General features: G+C 35.5%; 1 protein-coding gene across 5 annotated transcripts; it reads right to left on the bottom strand.

Annotated features, from left to right (window-relative positions):
• Positions 1 to 114: 114 nt before the first annotated feature.
• Positions 115 to 18,299, bottom strand: LOC112565325 (GATOR complex protein MIOS-like). 5 transcript variants are annotated; one of them, XM_025240723.1, is made up of 28 exons: positions 18,254 to 18,299; positions 17,437 to 17,582; positions 17,213 to 17,277; positions 16,803 to 16,882; positions 15,895 to 15,938; positions 15,525 to 15,583; positions 14,698 to 14,848; positions 13,738 to 13,839; positions 13,327 to 13,424; positions 12,463 to 12,504; positions 12,257 to 12,312; positions 11,791 to 11,864; positions 11,280 to 11,324; positions 10,833 to 10,951; positions 10,550 to 10,684; positions 10,150 to 10,225; positions 9,604 to 9,799; positions 9,227 to 9,295; positions 8,851 to 8,960; positions 8,189 to 8,361; positions 7,789 to 7,854; positions 7,502 to 7,574; positions 6,069 to 6,207; positions 5,350 to 5,391; positions 4,837 to 5,011; positions 4,187 to 4,298; positions 3,825 to 3,921; positions 115 to 3,304 (listed from the first exon to the last, which is right to left on the bottom strand). In XM_025240723.1, exons 2-28 carry the CDS (start codon positions 17,570 to 17,572, stop codon positions 3,223 to 3,225), a joined length of 2,616 nt encoding a protein of 871 aa, XP_025096508.1. In that variant the 5' UTR covers positions 17,573 to 17,582; positions 18,254 to 18,299; the 3' UTR covers positions 115 to 3,222. The 5 variants fall into 5 exon arrangements, with proteins under 5 accessions (XP_025096508.1, XP_025096509.1, XP_025096507.1 ...); XM_025240724.1 differs by having other exon boundaries at positions 18,197 to 18,281; XM_025240722.1 differs by having other exon boundaries at positions 18,010 to 18,266.
• Positions 18,300 to 18,314: the final 15 nt, after the last annotated feature.

The following is an 18,314-nucleotide window of genomic DNA, read 5'->3' on the forward strand; positions in this document are numbered from 1 at the left end:
CTCAACTTTAGAAGTCGGCCTTATTTAATGTAAAACCAAAAAACACTGAAGTTGATGCCAATGTGATGGTGGTGGTGATGTGTAATGAATTCACATACATGAATTTTTTTTTTAAAAAAAAGGGTAAGAGGAATCAAAAATTCCACTGCAGGTGTAATAATAAGGTAAAGAGTATGCAAAGAGGCATCTGTTCCTTGTTGGATACCTTGGAGCACAGTACATTGAAGAACATGAGATACATTGTATCATTTTGCTGTTCCATATGAGCATTATTAATTGGAGTAATACTGATGAGGTTTACTTCTAAAGATACCTAATCTTAACCAGTGACTGGTTAGCAGCATATCACGTTATTAATGAATTAGAATAAGAAGAAATCTTTAAAATTTGAGTGCCTAAAGTTTGCTAATAATGCTGGCAGAATTTCTATTAGATTTCCACTTAAATAGTTTTGCTGATGCACTAAATCAGGAACGTAGAAACAGATCACCTTACAAAAGTTCATTCACATGGTGAAAAATATAAATTTGGATGTAAGTACAAAAGACTGCTGAAACACAACATAACAAACTTTGTCCTCAAAGGTTTTACACAGATGAAAGGTCAGACTTCTGACAATACCTTACTATAAGCTTAGCAGCATTGATGTTCTCGTCAAATACAGTGATATAGAGTCCTATGGATCTAATTTTTCCAGTAAGAGGCAGCAACTACTACTGCTAAGATAAATGCTTCATCCAATTAAATATTCCTGGCTGTTCTTAATCATTATAATGTTGGTAATTTTAAATGTAATTAAATTCAATTATGGATATAATCTTGGAATGTCAGCTTATCTTATGCGACTGTGCATGCTAAAGATATCCTTTTTTGCTGTAGAGTGAACAGAGACTGCAGTTTAAGCAAGACATACTCTTCACAAGATATAATTTTTAATAAAATGTCTAATGTGAAAATGGCTACTTAATTCATATTCAACTAATAAATTTCAACAAAATATGTGTTTAACAGTACATGTATTTTACATTATCTTTGTTTTTTTTTATATATTTTAGTTCTTCTTGAGTTGGTACAATTTCAACTAAGAGGAAATGAAATATTCCTTTCACTCAGCTCTTTCTATCCATGTAGGCCAGCATTTACTCCAGCATGTGCACATAATTTTGCACTATTATGATACATGTCAAACTAAGTATTTGATATGTAGGATGCATAATTCCTAAGTCTTGTAATTAAAACTGTGTAATTCACAGTCTTATATAGCATCTGCTACAGGATTCTGTCACATTTAAGTAGAAGAAAATAAAAATGCTTAATCTCTGATAAAAGAACCGGAATATTTTACAAACACAATTTTATTTTAATGGACTTTCTGTCACTGCTTTAATTCTAAGTTTGCAAATGACAGCTCAAAAAAGCTATAAGTGAATGAGCATCAAAGAAATAAAGATGATTTTAATAAAATTTGAATGGTATTGTATAGCATGAATTAGCTTTTAATTTTTGTAACATTGTTCACAGATTTAAGGTAATGGAGACTAAGGTACAAAATAAATGTCAGTGATTTCACAGCATGAACTAATGTATTACAGGCTCACAGTGTGGCTTGTTAATTGTCTAGAGAATTGTTTGACCTTTTTTTTTGAACATCATTTCATAAAACTAGTTTATTTACTCACTTATATGTGCCCAGTGCTACTGGATAACCAAATGGGAACTTTCACAAAACATTGGGCATCCATCAAGGATACCCACTATTGCCTTTTCTTTTCAACATCTTTGGGGAGAACATTATGAAAGAAACCATGATCATCAAACTTTCATTATTAGTGGCAGGCCCGCATGCAAGCTTCATGTTGCAGATGACAATCTGATGGCAGGTGAACTGCAAAACCTTTACATCAAACTGACATAGTTAATGCTTTTGGAGTGGAGAACAGTACTGACAAGCAAAATCATTGTTAATGGAAATGCAGAGATTTACATGAACTGAGTACAGATCATGGAGGTGAACAGATTTAAGTATTTACAAGCCACCCTCTCCAAAGATAGCAGACATCCACATTAGGATTGCAACAGTGACACCAGCCAGACTGGACAAGATATGATGCAGCAATGCTATCAAGTTTACTTACAACGACTGTCTCAAAATTCCAATGCTGCTGTATGGATATGTGAGATGTGAACTCTGCTTGCCAATAGGGAAAGGGGAGAACAGGTATTGCAAGCAAAATAACAGAGGAGGCTGCTTTCAATCTCCTAAACAGAATGCAAAACTAAGACATTGTACTAAGCACAATTGCCATTATAGTAGGTCACTAGGACTCATTTCTCACAATAGCAAAGCAGCACAAGCTGGTCTGGTTCAGTCGTGACCCACCACTACACTGACTGACCATCCTTCAGGGTACCTTGCAGATGATGCTGAGGTGGACAGAAAGAACTGGGTTTGCAGATGGGTTGCTCCATACAGAATCTGCTTACTTCAGGCAAAAGACAGGCCTAAGCGATGGGCCCTGTCAGCCACTGCATTTCCAGTTGTTTTCCCCCTCATAACCAGAAATGGCACACCAGCATAACTATTCACCAACTGGTACCAGTCAAGGAGTGAATGAAATTAAATGAAATGAAAAGTTAATTGTATGCTTATTTTTATCTACAGTATTTAGTTATCAACGAACAGAGCTTTTGATACAGTGATGATCAATTAAAAAAAAAACTACAGTGGGAATATTGTGAATGTCTGGAAGCCTAGAATAGGCAAATGTCAACTGACAAATCTGGCACAGCCTTATTTTTAAAATGTCAATAACATCTTGGAACATCACACTTCATTTATTTCAAACCCATTCATATCACAACAGTATTGTACATATGAACAGAAAAGGTATATATGGCTGCAAGGCATTGCATTAGCCATAATCTAGGTTCTTTCCTAGTGTTCAACACAGAAGACAGTGACAACATGAAAGTGATGTATTCCTGGCAGTTTCAAATGCTGATGCACCATAAGACGTGGTTCGTATGGAAGAAGCCAATTACATAATCAGGTGAGCTCATGGAGTGATTCTGCACTGAATAAACTCCCATTCACAAACGGCTTATGTGTCCATTCAGAGACAGAAAAAATGACACTGCAGTCAAGTCTGTCAGAATGTGAATTTCTTATTCCTGTGACTATTCATTCAGAATGAAGCTATGTACACATTCACAAAATTTTTGTCAAGAGCCCAAAGGCTTGATTGGAGAGTCTATCATCAGACATTTGCATGAGCACCCAGTCACTGGACAGTCTGTGTGATCCCTGTAAATAGAATTCACATCAGAAAACCACATGAATCTCTCTTTGTATATTTTTCTTCCTCTATATATCATGTACATCCTATTCCAATCAATATGCTTTATTGTTCTCAAGACTTATTCCATGCAATTTTTACAAGTGGATGTCACACCTGATTGGGTGCAACATACCTTATCTATTATGCTAGTCTTACACTGTCACCTACTACATACTTCTGCAACTATCATCTATCTGATGCTTATTAAGGGCACATAGTCTATCACATGCACAGGGAAAGCATCACGTTCAATAAACAAATTAAGAGAAATTTAATCTACTATTTATGATGTTTGTGTTTACACAAACTTCTGTGAAAGCCTAAAAGCACCCTAAAAACTAAACTGTAGAATAACTTCTAAGCTGAGAAATTCACAATTTTTTTTATAATCAAACTTCAAATGAGAGAAGAGGAACAAACTACTATAATCCATTTAACAGGCTAACAAATATACCCATAATCAAAAGCAAGTACACACTGCATTACCTGAACCATGCTGTGATGTGACCTGCATGACCTCCATGTCGACAGGTCTGACACCAGGAGAACCAATCAACAAATGGAGTTAGCTTCTCCTGACCACCTATTCTCAAGCACACAAAAACATGCTTTGTTAGGCTCATGCTGCCTGCCCAAGGACCAAAACAAACAAGGCAAAAACCCCTATTAAAATGGAATCAATGCATGGAAACATTATAATAACCAGTGCTCATCTTCCTTTGTGGTCTCAAATAGGTAAGCCATCAAGAGATGTAAGAATACTGTAAATAAACACTAAATGCTCTCACTCTTATTGGAACTTGATGCATCATTTTGTCTACCATAAACTTTAATGATCTAAGAATTACCTTGTAAAGGAGAATGTTCCCCTGACACACCAAAAGCAGAAGCTGTTCCTAAAGTGCATAGGCAAATGGCACAACGTGGCAAGGCTTTCCGGCAGCTAGGGCAGCAAGAGATCTTAAAAAAAAAATTTTAAATTTCAAATGCAGAATGTAGTGGTATGGCTGTGATAACAAGTATTAAAATTGAAGACCATTGAAAAAATGATGCAGGATTCTAGTAACAAAATAAAAAGTTTTATTTTAGATACTTTGATTTAAAATTGAGCTCTGCTTCAAATTTGGCATTTCAAATACCATGTATAAAGCCAAAAAATACCATTTACATTAAAAAAAAATTTAACGGGAAGCTCAAATCCCTTTACAATGTTTCTAAATGAAACATGAAAAGGTTCTTTGAAAGTACTCTTCAGTAACATATTTTACTAAAATAAAGGGACTATTGCAAAACGAAAAACAAAGCAGAAAAGTAATTTGAATGATATAAACTGATACCTTTTTCAAATGACCATAAGTGAAACAGTGTCAAGACAAGAAAATAGGGTGGAATAAGAATCTTGATAACTTAATAATGAGCTCCTCTTTGAAGACTACAAAAGCACATCAGCAATGAGCAAATTACAGAAAGTATCAAGATATAAAATACAAAACCTAACCTTGACTCTCTGTTGCTGTGGTGCACGAGAAAAGGGTGGTAGGTAGTTACGTTCTGGCATGCGGAAGCCTCGAGTATTGGTCACAGATTTGCCACAGAAATTGCAGGAAATGAAAACCTGTGGTGGTACAACCAAATCTGGTACGCAAGCCTGGGTCACAATGTCAAACATTACCCTGTGAACAAAACCAATGGAAGTAATGAAACCTAACACATTACAGAGAAACACAATTTTAATTTTCACCATGGATTGAGATGTTCTATAAATATATATGCTGCAACATTTATGAAGCTGTTATTTTAAATGGTGTAAAATAATGTGACTTTTCTATATACAAAATTTCTTTTTCAATTAGATTAACTAAAGCTGAGGTTGCTGAGTCTTTTGTATGGCTTTTATTTTTAACCAATGAAGCACCCAATCTGTTAAACATAAGTATGGAATGCACATGTTTCTAAGTCCATTGACCAAAATTTAATTAAACTAGCATCACCTACTAAAAAAAAAAAATACCTTTCATGCCACAAGCACCATTGATCCAGCAACATCTTGTAGCTGCAACATATTATAAAGTCATTGCATCATACTTTATTCATTAGATCTATGCAGACCAAAAATTATAGTATTCTGTAAATTTCAAGCACTTAGTACTCAAACTTAAGTACATATTTCAGAATTGTGCAGCGCAAAGTACAATGTTCCTTTGCTTTCCAAAGTAAATGGTCTGACAGACAAATGGTCTCCAAAACTTGCCCATCCATATTTTTAAAGTCTTCATCAGTATTATTTGTCACATACTTCTAGTAATGGGGAGTTTTCTTCCATTTACACAAATTTTATGCTTGTTATGTGGAACTGACCCAAGTTAAAAAAACATTCCAAGTCAAAGAATATATTGCAAATTATCTCCCCATAACTCTGTTAACTTTACTTACGCATATAATTGAAATACTATGAATTTAAGCAGAAAGAAATGATGCTCAGAACTGTAAAGAGACAATGTCACATACTGAATGCTCTTTAAATATGACATTGTGTGGATTTGACTACCATGGACAAGTAATATAATGTAAAGACAGCTGGCTTGCATTGAAAGCTATAACTGTAACGATAAAATGTTCAAGCATCAAAAGCAATAGGCTGGTACAAAGCTGTTATAAAGTTCAGAAAAGTGGCCATTAGCAATACATTGTCAGATAAAAAAGAAAAGGTATTTTTGGGAAGCAATTTACTTGCATATCCAAGAGTTCACTCTTTCATCTTTAGCTGCAGGAATCATCCCTGTGAAAACAGCTGTGATGGCTGCCGTCTGTACATCACTTGTCAGGTCTACATACTTCTCCATCAGGTCTATGCCTTCGCTGGACATCCCTGACAGAGTGGCAATAAAGATTAAAACAAAAAGGCAAGGTAGAAGGTTTTCTTTGGAGGAGACCAAAGGGATTTCTTTGGTTTGCAGAAAATAAGTGTACGCCACTACATTCAAACCAAAAGCCTGTCAGCCAAGACATCAAGAAGTGGAAGTGGGGCTGGATTGGCCCACTCTACAAAAGCCAGCTGACAATTTAACACGACAAGCTCTGGGCTGGAACCCACAGGGGAGGAGCAAGGTTTTGAGACCCAGACAGATGTGGAGGAGATCAGTCCACAGAGAGGCAGAGACAGCTGGCATGACATGGTCCCAACTGGAAAGGGATGCCCAGGACCAGGATGGCGGGGTGTGCTCCACTGGGGGCGAATAGGAAACAACAACAACAACACTACATTCAAGACAGTTAAGTCTGGCTATCTCTCAGTGACTGATCAGATATTTTTATGTTTCGTCAACTGTTGTAGATGCCAGTGTCAATTTATAATATTGTAAAATACAGTAATAAGAAATAAAAAGTACATCTATAAATTTTGTTTGCATAATGTGAATCATTTAGATTTTTTCCCCTTAAAGCTAAATAGTGCTTTGTATTGGAAATGCCTGAAATAGGTTAAGGAATTTCATGATGTAAGTGTAATAAACTGTAATATCAGCAGCCCCCAACCTCTCCCTGGACCCCTCCCAGCCAGCTCAAAAGTCATTGAATCTCATAAATAAGCAGAAAGTGTGGTGAGGGTTGTGTATGTAGTGGTGTCTGGGGGTTGGGGAAGGAAACAGTGCTTAAAACCTACACAGGATTTATCTGTTTCAATTATGGCTTGATCATAAGCTACGGGTGGTATGTCATGCATTGATGGTTATCCCAGAGCATGTTTATTACTCGTGTTAATTTTTTCCACTCTAAGATGTTACCAATGGCTACAGGTGAAAGAATACTACACCGCAAAAATATATGTTTACTACGAAGAACACACATGGACAACATTGTACTTTGAGGCAGTACCAATGACAGAGAGAAAATGGGAATAAAGGTAAAGGGTGACACACAGTGAGCACGCAAGTGGGAGAGTTATCTACATTGATAATTATAAACTGTCAACCTGTCATCCTTGGGAAGGGACATCAAGAGTATAAGTGTTTCACTGATTCACTGAAACAACACTGTGCGTGAATCAGCTTGATTCAAAATATATCAAAAGTTAACAATAAAATTACAGCTGGAATAGGCAGCAGCAAAGATCAACCTGGGTAAAGATGTGTACCCCAGCTACTCAAAATAAACTAATTACTGACCTGTCAGAAGCATGCCATCCAGATCTCCTGTTCGCACCAGTTCCTCTGTAAGTCGTTCAATGTACTGCTTCAACTGTTTTGAAAGAGAAAAAAAATATACCAATTCTAACAATGTCAATTCATTCAGCATTAAGGAAACCAATGAGCCACTTACTGTCATAAAAAATCTCTCATTTGAAAACAAAAAAGAAAAAGTATATCTGGTGATGAAGATAATCAAAAAGATTTTAAAAAATAACAATATTTAAAATAAATCACAACTACAATGCAGTAATGTTTGGGTATACCTTGGCGTCAGGGAGGTAGGTCAGAGCAAAGGCCACTCTATCTTCCACAGCCATGCCATCTTCTTCCTAAGGAAGCCAAAACGCAAGCAAGAAAAATCAATTTTAGAAAACTAAGTAAATCTCAAATGCATTATTTAAGATTTAACAGCATTTTTACCAAGTTTAAATGTTCATGAACTAGAATCACAAACTATATTAATGCAAACTTCTTCCGTCCATAAAATTCATTAAATCTGCATTCTGAAAGGATATCACCAGCAGTAAAGAGTCATCCATCTCCAGTAAGTCCCCACTCAGGCTGTACTTGAGTTTCAAGCAGAAAGAAAGCTTGTCCCAAAGTCATAGTAACAGATTTAACTTCATAAAATGTTTCTCGCCAAATCACATTTATCTTTCTCACCAATACATCGCTGTAGTAATCATTGTCACAGGCAAGGAATGCAAAGATAGCCCGCAGATAAGGATTTGACAGCTGATAACGCTGAGTGCTGCATGTCCTTCGCCAAAGGGAGGCATTTCGATCCTCACTGTAGCCAGCGAGAGCCATAGCTACTGCATTGAGGCTTGCATTACCTGAGCAATTAGGTGAAACATATCAATTGTCATCACTAAAACCATTTCAACCAAAAAGCTTTAAACTGCGATACATTACGCAGCATGAAGCTCAGACTTTTCAGTTTATATGGATGATATGGATGAGTTTGAATGTAGCTTCAAGTTAAGGTTCAATAAAATTAAAACATCGCTCACTGTCAGTGCAAATGTGTTGTGTTGTAAGGATACATTGTTCTTATGTCCAAAGTTAGGATAAAATAGCACAAATCAAACATTTCCAACATTATAAAAAATATACTCCATCTATTTAATCATACAATCTGACAGAGAAAGCATCATGTATATATCTGTTGGAATGCAGCTGGCTCCATAAACCCTTAAAATAATTGACTGCAATCTAAAAACATTTCAAGATATTTTAAATATTCTTAGATTAAAAAGAAAACATAAATATCTCAAAATAAATGAAGGAAAATACAAACATAAAATGAATGCTGAATTACACACCATTTGTTGTGTTCATCCCATTGAATGACAGAATTTCTAGGGCCTTTTTCATCTTAAGAAAAAACACTGCAATAGCAGCTGCTTTTTCTACTTCTCCTTTTTCTACAAGCCTGAAATTGAAAAATGCAAGCATAATAGTCAATTGACTGACTATATAAAGATATAAATAGAATAGGTAAAACAAAAACACTGCTACTGCTAATTCACAGTTCTGAGTGACCACGACCACTGCTGTTTATTCTTAAGCAAACACTCAGAAAGAGCAAAACCAGCAGATTTCTATGATGACTGGCTAATGCACATTTCTATGGAATGACCTATACTTATCTCAGGAATGCAGAAAGTTTTCAGTCAGGGGATGCTGTCACATACTTACCAGTCTAAGTGTTGATTGAATTCTTGACTTGCTTCAGACACCCAGCCACAAAGAGCTAGAGCAGCAGCCCTAATAGCAAAATCCACAGCAAAGAATTAGCTAAGTGCATAATGAATATCAAGTGCTCAGAATTTTTTTGTAAATTATATACATATAAGACAATAGATGAGTATAATACGGAAAACCAGCTAAAACTGATGCCCACCACTGAAAATAAGTCAATCTGCACACACAGCATACAATCTGTGTCTGCGTTACTCGGCAATGGAAAAAGTGAACAGTCATCCCAAGTACATATACACAAATATATGTTATCAGAAGAAGTACTAACAGAATATGCTGAAAAATATTGCCTAGACCAAGCATAGACAACAAACCTCTCCTGGCTGCGATACTGGTGCTTCATATTAAAGCTAACATCATCCACACACTGCCAGTTTGCATAGATGAGGTCACTGTTCATGGGAATGCTGGCATCGCCATAGTATCTTAAAACCTGCTTCACACCCATGTTGAATATGCTGGGTAGGCGACCCAGACTTAACTTCTTCTGAAATAAATCCTTTCGTACCACTGATACTGGTCAAGGAATATTATGCACAATGGATTTGACACACAAAGAAGTGCATGTTAAATCAAAATAGTCATAAACACAATAAATATGCAGATTGTAATCTGTGTGGTATGCATATCCTTATAAACAACTGCCACACTTCAAGAGAATCATTTATGCCTCTAGAGGTGATCTGAGCGAGAATCTTTTAATTTTACTGCATTCATTTCTTCTGCACGACTAGACTTTTCACTTGTCAACAAATTTTAATTTATAAGATTTCATAATCAATACAGTTTCCCTATTTGAAGTGAGGTAGTGAAGGGGTGGAGAAACTAGCAATGTTTGATAAAAAAGAAACATGGGATACAGCTTATCCACTTCCACAGACCCTGCAAATGTGGTTCATCAGCTACCACTGTTGCATTGACTTGAACATCATCACACTGAAACAATACAGACATGTAACACATTGGGTACTTAATATATACACTTTTGTGAGGAGAAAAAAAATCCAAAACTAAAACTGTTGGACAAAAGAAACAAAAAAAAACAACCTTTTGTACAGAACAAACTATGAAACTGATTAGAATCAGAGATTGTGTTACAGCAAGACTATAGAAGCAAAACAATGAAATAGCCTGTCACAGCCAAGTTTCACAAGCATTTAAGTAATTTCCCCTAACAAGCCTATTCAATACGAAAGATCCAAATATTCATGAATCCCAGTCTATAACTTCACACTTGCTGGTATCAGAAAGGAGTAGGACCTGCATGCCATATCCCTGCAAAGCCCTGTGTTTCATACGGGCAGATATGTCAAGCACGTTAAGGTTGCCTTCCTCGATGCAAGTCATAGTCCTTCGGCCATTAGCCCACGTCAGTCTGAATTGAGGTGACCAAACCTGAGGACCAACAAACAGATTTTAAAAAAGACTAAAGTTACTTTCATGTACAAAGTAAAGATTAGATAGACAAAGAGGTGCAGACAGGGAGGAGTGAAGGTTCAATTCAATAAGCTTATTTAAATGACAGTTTGATGATATAACTCACTAAAGGAATTCTTTCAAAGATCACTGTATCTTTGATTGCACCATTCACAGAAAGAGCCAGGAGCCGATTTTCATGCCGAGGATGCCAAGCATATGAAGATAGTGCTGTTCCAACAAATGCTGTAAGAAAAATAGTATGCTGATACTTTGATTGTTGCCATCATGCCATGATAATTAAAAGTTGGTCTGAAATTTGTCGTTTACCTAGATCTCTTAAAATGCATTTAATGCCAGACATAGTGTGACAACTCAGTCAGTCCATCAAAATTTCTTTACCCAACGATGTACATAAATCCTGCTCTCTTATAAAAAGGGACAAACAATACCTTCATTTCTTTATACAGCTCATTCTTTGCTCAGAAATAAAGCAATCTCTTGAGAAACTGCTGCTGCCATATCTATGACAACTACCCAAATAATGAAGACATCCACAGTAAAAATAACTTACGCTGTACATTTCTATCAACAATGACAGGTTCAATATCGTCAGAGCCTGAAAATGAGTATATCCAAAGATCAGCTCCCACTAGTGTTAAGTTGGCCAGTATATCCACTCAATACATTAGAATTGTGATACTTGTTATCGCATGAGGACATATACTGACAGAGGGTTTGATGACATGTCATTAAAGCTATATTTATCATTTCATTATATAACACAGACATCAGTATCCCAGTATTACTGACATTAGCTTAAATAACTCTCATCATGAGCAATAGCCACTTTTTAAATTTTCACCATTCGGCAGAATTAAACCTCTATGAGTGCACCCTTGTGCATCCATGCAAGGGTGCAACCTACCCATCCACTCCAACATGCAATCTCTTTCTTTCTCACTCTAATTAGTCAATATGCAGCATAAGAATCATTCTAGTATAAAGGAAATAACATTTTAAAAAGTTATGGTATTTCATTAATCAGGTGGCATGTTACAAAAATATATCAGGCAGAAACTAACCCATAACAGAATGCTTGATGTCATACAGTTTAAAGACTGAACTGTCTTTACACATAACTGACAACATTCCAGCCCTGAGGAGATGAATAACAATGAAAATGTGACAACACATTCAAATGTATACTGGAAAAGAAATAATCCTAGTGACTAGCACCTTACAATCCATACTGACTGCAATACACATTACGAAATTTCATCAGAATTCATACACTTTTCTTTTGTTAGACATTGCATCTCCCTTTCTAACTTCTTTATAGGAAGCCCTCACAAATACACAACTCGCTGTTACTGGAAGTCAATTTATAAAACTGACCTGATACTAAAGACATAAATAGCTCTCATAAATGATGAAATTTTGTAGATGAAAATCATTATTACAACTACTCTTTAAAAGGCTCCAACAATCTTAATCTGGACAAATGCAAAATCCTTGTTTTCTCAATAGTAGCAACAATAGGTTCTTTACCTTGTTGGACACCAACTTATCTTAGATACAGGTTTGTTTTCTTGTAAAGTCAAAATCTTTAAGAATCAAGGAAAATGATAATGCCAAGAAAGACTTTTCTTTTCTGTCATTTTTTTAATATGCTAGTTGGTTCTGTAAGAGTTAAATCTTGTATGACACTGATATTACAGAAGGAAAACAACCAATTCATTATAAAATGAGGATACAGGTCTGTCAAACATTCTTGTGTCCCAAACTGCAACTTGGGTCTGAAACAAGTGGACATCGCTTGGAAAATTATCATCAAGAAAGATATGTGGACCAAAGCTGAAAAACCTATGTCTGATTATATCTAGACCAAAGTGAAGTAAAATTCTCTTCCAAACAGGACATTTCTTTTATCTGGTGGGTGTGTGGATAAGTCTAGTTTTCTATATTGATTACTATATGATAATTTAAGCTTGCAATATATCTGCATCTTATTATTGTTAAGTATAATCTAATTACAGTAAGCATTGGCTAACCGAATGTTCTGATTCTCTGGGTTTTGCAAAACCTGCCTAACACAATGAATTTTTTTGTCAAAGCTATGGATTGAGATCCCAAACTGTGGTCCCCTGTACAAAACTACACTTATCTGAGTACTGCTTACTTCCAGGGATTTGGTTTAGAGCTGAGGCTGCTCTTTAACAACACAAATATGTGTTTTATCAGTTGATATCTATCAAATATGGAAATACTATTCATTTTAATATTTTTATAAAGTAAATGTGTGCTGGGTCATTTATGGCAATGGGATTGAAATCTACTGACAATAATAGAAATTGACAAAATGTCAAGATTCATGTTTCTACAAAGTACCAAAAGCCAATGCAAAATGTAGGGGATAGTCAGGTCTGGTTTTATAAATTTCTTACTCATTAAACACAATGCTAATACATAAAAATAGAAATGTCTTGATTGCAGCATCTGTTTAAACATCCCCCACCCTAACCAACAAACACATACAATTTTGAAGGTTTGTGAAAATATTAGACAATGATAAATGCTAACATACTTATCAATATATATCTAAATAATTAATGCTTTACCTCTCCAAATGATGCTAACCGATTGGTGCTAAGAGAGTCGACACATACACCCGACACTGTGCGAGGCTGTTGTGTTGTAAGTCTTGGTCTTGTTGTGTCTGCAATCATCAAAACATCCTTTCCATTCTGAGTCATTTTCAGAAGGATAAAATTCAAAAATCCTGTTGACCAAACATGTATGTGGCATAATCAATTATTGACAAAAGACTTAAGAATACCAGTCACAAAGAAACAGTTTTAAAATGAAGTGTTCTTTTATCCTAAGTTATGTTTGCTATTTTACAAATATCCAATTTAAAAAATGCAAAAGACGGAATTAGATATTCAACATGAAGGCAAAACAAAATTGCAAGTTACTTTTTTCCCCATGATATAAAATGCTCAACCTACTAAGAAATGATAGTCACAAACCTCTAAGATCATAAATCCTAAGATACCGATTATTCATTCCAGTGACAAATGATCTCGGTGTCTGAGGAAACCAAGAAAATGATGAGCTAGTTTCTCCAGGACCTGCAAGTGTTGCAAAAGTTCGTGTTAACAGGTAGACTTGTTCTCCCCATTTTCTCATTCATATCTACATAAATTTAGATTAATTTACTTGCATATTCATTAGGTATATATTTAATTTAAAATATTAAATGTTGTTTGTATATGCAAGAACAATCATGTACTGGCATTTATAACTTAAACTCTTCTTGCAAATTCTCTTTCTTTGAGACTTGCCAGATAACATGACCATAAAAAATAATAGGCTGTTTGCTCTTTGACCGCTGAAAATTGACAAACAATGAGCTAGCATGTAACTGTTACGCAGCTGCTCCACTGATCAGATGAGCAGCAACCTTTAAGCAACTATAAAGATATCAGCATATCCAATACACCAGTATGTATGTGACATCTGTTTGCAGGCCTGGGTGTCAGAGATTTTCTCCAGGTACTCTGATTTCCTCCCCATCCCTCTCCTCCACAGTGTGAAATCATTTTTCCTACTATGTCAACAACAACAGTGGTTTTTTTTTTTCAAACCAACATTCAACCCAATCAAATAGCAGGGAGGTTAGGAGGGCCTCAGCATTTTATCACTTTGTTGCTGTCACTTTTACTGCTCTCTGAGGGTTGCTGCTAATCAGTGGCCGGTAGAATGCCCTACATGCCAGACACATTACAGCTGTTATAAAGTCATCTTTCAATTGTTAAAGAACAAATGTAGCCTACTATCTTCTATGGTAATGCTATCGGGTACAGTCAAAAAATAATGCCCTCTTCTCTCTCACACACACACTTGACTAAACAAACAAAAAATGTACATACAAACACATGCATCATAGCAGGTAACAAAAACATTCTTGTAACAAAAAAATTACGAACCTATCTCCAAATATGGTTTTGTGATTGATCCATGCTCACTTGAGCTGTAACGAGATCGTTCAGAACCATCACCTGAGGCTGAATGGCTTAATGTGATATCCCAAATGACAATGCATGGGTCATTTCGAAACTTTTCCAAACCTTCTGCAAGCTGAGAAAAGAAGGCCCATTTGTGAATACTTAAAGGTCTAGTAGGATAAAACTTTTCTATCGACTTGGTGAAACTCAGTACAATGTACTACTTCCCAAAATACAGGTGAATATACCCATTCTGTTCTCAAGATACATGCATACAAATCACCACACACACTAAAAAAAATAAAAATCATGGCATTGCATTTGTAAACAAATACATCACAGGTCTCCTATTGGATAAGGCTTTCACAATAGAAATGTATACATGCATAATCCTGACGTCTGAGTTGTTGACCTTTTTCTGTGCTTGGCGATGTTAACAGAAATATCTCTCAAGAACAGAAAGGTTTCACCTGGATTTGAGAAAATAGTATCTTGTACTGAGCTTAACCCAAGCCTTAGAAAAAGTTTGCACATCACTAGATCTTTAATAAGGTATATAACAATCACTATCATATTTATAGCTGCTATTTTGGATGAAGGGTTTCACTTATGATTGCTTAACATTTTTAAGTTAAATTACATATAAATCTAGGTGACACGCTGCAGTTGCGTTAAGGTCTACTACTAAACAGATGTGATATAATTTATTCCAGAGCAATGGTCAGTTAGAGAAGCACACATCTTTCATCACAATCAGACCTAGGAACCTGTGAATGTTACATACGTTTATGAGAATAAATAGTACCCACAAGATTTGCATCCTCTGGATTCCATGTTAAGAAAGTGCACTGCCTTTGATGCCTTGGAACTGTCAACAGAAAATGGATTCAGAAATTTTTGCAAAATTCACTGGAAATATCAGGCTTCCCACCACAGCTAAGACTTAATTAAGATCACATTATTACATTTATTACAGCACCTCTTACAGAATTTGACAAAATGAAAGTACTTAGCATCTTGTGAATTGCAGTTACTTTACAACAATATGTTTTAAAATGCCTATAATAAGATGCTGTAATTTACAGAATAAGCATATTTTGCCAAAATCTATCAATATCTGTCCAAAAAATATAATATGGTCTCTAAAGAATATTTTATTTTACAAAAAAAAAAACATACCCAAATCTCTACCAATAAGTTCATCTGCTCCTGGATCACCAAAGCTATTGGAAATATAAATTAAACGAAGAAACTTAGCAAAAAAAAATAGCCATCAAAATTTTTAGTGGAAAAAAAAAAAGGCTACTCGATATTTCTTTTTTTTTTTTTATTCCCAGTTAGCTATTGGCTGGTTGTTTTCACAGATGTTTTTCATGTCTAAATTTCACAGTGTCATGATTACACCATATAGGAATCAATGTTAAATTACAGTATAGCAACTATCAATTATTATTATTATCATCATGATTATCATTTATATTATAACTGAGCGAAACACATGGCCCTGTATCCCAAACTAAAGATTTGCTCATCATGCTTTACACAGACCAAATGACAGTTTTACAAAATGAAAATAACAACGAAATAAGAGGACATATATTGCCGTGTACTCCAGCCAAAGCCAGGTTCACCATGCTTTAATATCATTTTTTTTAAATATGGAGAAACTGGACCAAGCCTGGCAAAGTGCTTACATCACAATTATATAAAACTTTACTCATGTAAAACCTCCAATGTAGATGCATATGCACACATACATCAGTATGCTATGCAATAGGGTGTGGTGTTAAGTAAATTGAAGTCTCCCTTATCTAGTCTGTAGACTGATGAATTCTACTAAACTATATGCCATCTCTTCAAATGTCATGTGACTCAAGCTTATTGAATATTTTTAATATCCAATTTTTGAACATTTACATCTACTTTGCTGACTTTTCTTATGTCATAACATCTACAGACCACCCAAACAGCAGTTGTAGGCAGCAATGTTTAAGACTGATGAAATTGCCAAATATGACAAACTGACAAATTGAAAATTAAAATAAAACTACTGATAATAATTAAAAAAAAAGAGAGAATGCACATACCTTGTCAGAACTACTCGTCCATTGGCCTGCCCTACAGCTAGAAGATTCCTGGGAGTTGCTTGTGGATACCAGGCTGCACACTAAAAATAGAAAATTCAAGGAAATGCTTTACTGATAGAAATCTTTAACACACGTGTAACCTAACAGATTTTTCCAATCATTACCCAAAAGAATAAGCTTTGGCTATGTTTTTAAAATTTCAAAATAATGAAACAGCAGACAATTTATATGTGCTGTATTAGAATGCCAGTTCTAATCACTTAAATTGAAGTTTCCTAGTCCTATAAAATGTTGGATGCGTCATGAACTATATAACAACATACCTTTTATTTAAATCTTTCAGCTGACATTTATAAAAAAAAGATAAGCACTTCTGACTTAATATTCAAAATATTTACAATGGGTTTTACCTTTATGAAATGTATTTCTGAATTCGTAGCACAGTGCACTGCATAATGGCTGTCAGATATCTTAACTGCAAAAACATGAACATACAGGACAATATTTTTTTAACTGAAATACAGAAGAAAATGTGTGGATTTCAAGATGTGGTAGATCTCAGAAGAAAATTCAATGCTTTGTACTATTATAAGATATTGTGGCATTCTGAGAACTCATGATGATAGTTACTTACTCGAATTGTGGGGGTGGTTAGTAGCTGACTGCCCCTGAACTGTCTCCACCTGATATAAACTGATAGCTGAACCCCATGTAATAAATGTGTCATCTTCAGTGGGTGACCACAAAATCTCCACTTTGTTGCCACTCATACTTGCTGATCTACAACAAAGGTATTCCATCCTAACTTAAACTAAATATTTAATGTAAAGAACGGACGATAAACACTTTGCAAAAAATACCTTTCTTTTATAAGCTGTAGGAGTTTATTCCTATACATTCTCTCTCACGCGCACACACACACACAGAGATTTCTACACAGACACACCTCTTGTCCCAGACCTTGTGTTTTTTCCTATCCACTTATAAAATATTTTTGAATCTCTTGATAAGCGTATCTACTGGTTAAGCTAAAAGTATTATGCACTAGTGACTACGCATTTAGTCTTACTCTTTTTCGCACGTATTGCAATCTTTCCCTGGTACTACTGGTCAAGGACTAAGCAGGATACAGCAATAGGGTTTTTTTTTCATAATTGTCAGCAGATCATGACACCTCATGTGCACTTTAGTCAACCACCGATCATACCTGTCTCAATATATCCTCCGTCCGTCAAGGGAAAGGAAGAAAATCTTTATTAAATGATAAACCTCTCTTCAGTCTCCGAGGCTAGTTCTCGTGCAAATGCTACAAAATTGAGTTTGGACTAAATAACCCAGAAAAAAACTGTCATAGCGACAAACATCTGAAATTCTAGAATAGTGGTCTAGAAGACCTTGTCCCGATTCTTTGCGAAATCGCAAGCAGACGAGCATTTGGTGTTACATACTACCTTCACGACAAAATCCGCAAACTGCACGCGTGACCATGACCTCACAGATTTTCGGAGAGTT

The sequence above is a fragment of the Pomacea canaliculata genome, linkage group LG5 (assembly GCF_003073045.1).
Source record: "Pomacea canaliculata isolate SZHN2017 linkage group LG5, ASM307304v1, whole genome shotgun sequence".
In the NCBI taxonomy this organism is placed as follows: Eukaryota; Metazoa; Mollusca; class Gastropoda; order Architaenioglossa; family Ampullariidae; genus Pomacea; species Pomacea canaliculata.

What these genes read in the sequence shown, in the direction of transcription:
- LOC112565325 (XM_025240723.1), bottom strand. Translation starts at nt 17,572, where the DNA reads ATGAGTGGCAACAAAGTGGAGATTTTGTGGTCACCCACTGAAGATGAC. An exon ending in ATAAGTTGGTGTCCAACAAG is followed by an intron (nt 11,865 to 12,256) that starts GTAAAGAACCTA and finishes TCATCTCCTCAG; the next exon opens with GGCTGGAATGTTGTCAGTTA. An exon ending in TGTTGATAGAAATGTACAGC is followed by an intron (nt 10,952 to 11,279) that starts GTAAGTTATTTT and finishes TTTTTCTTACAG; the next exon opens with CATTTGTTGGAACAGCACTA.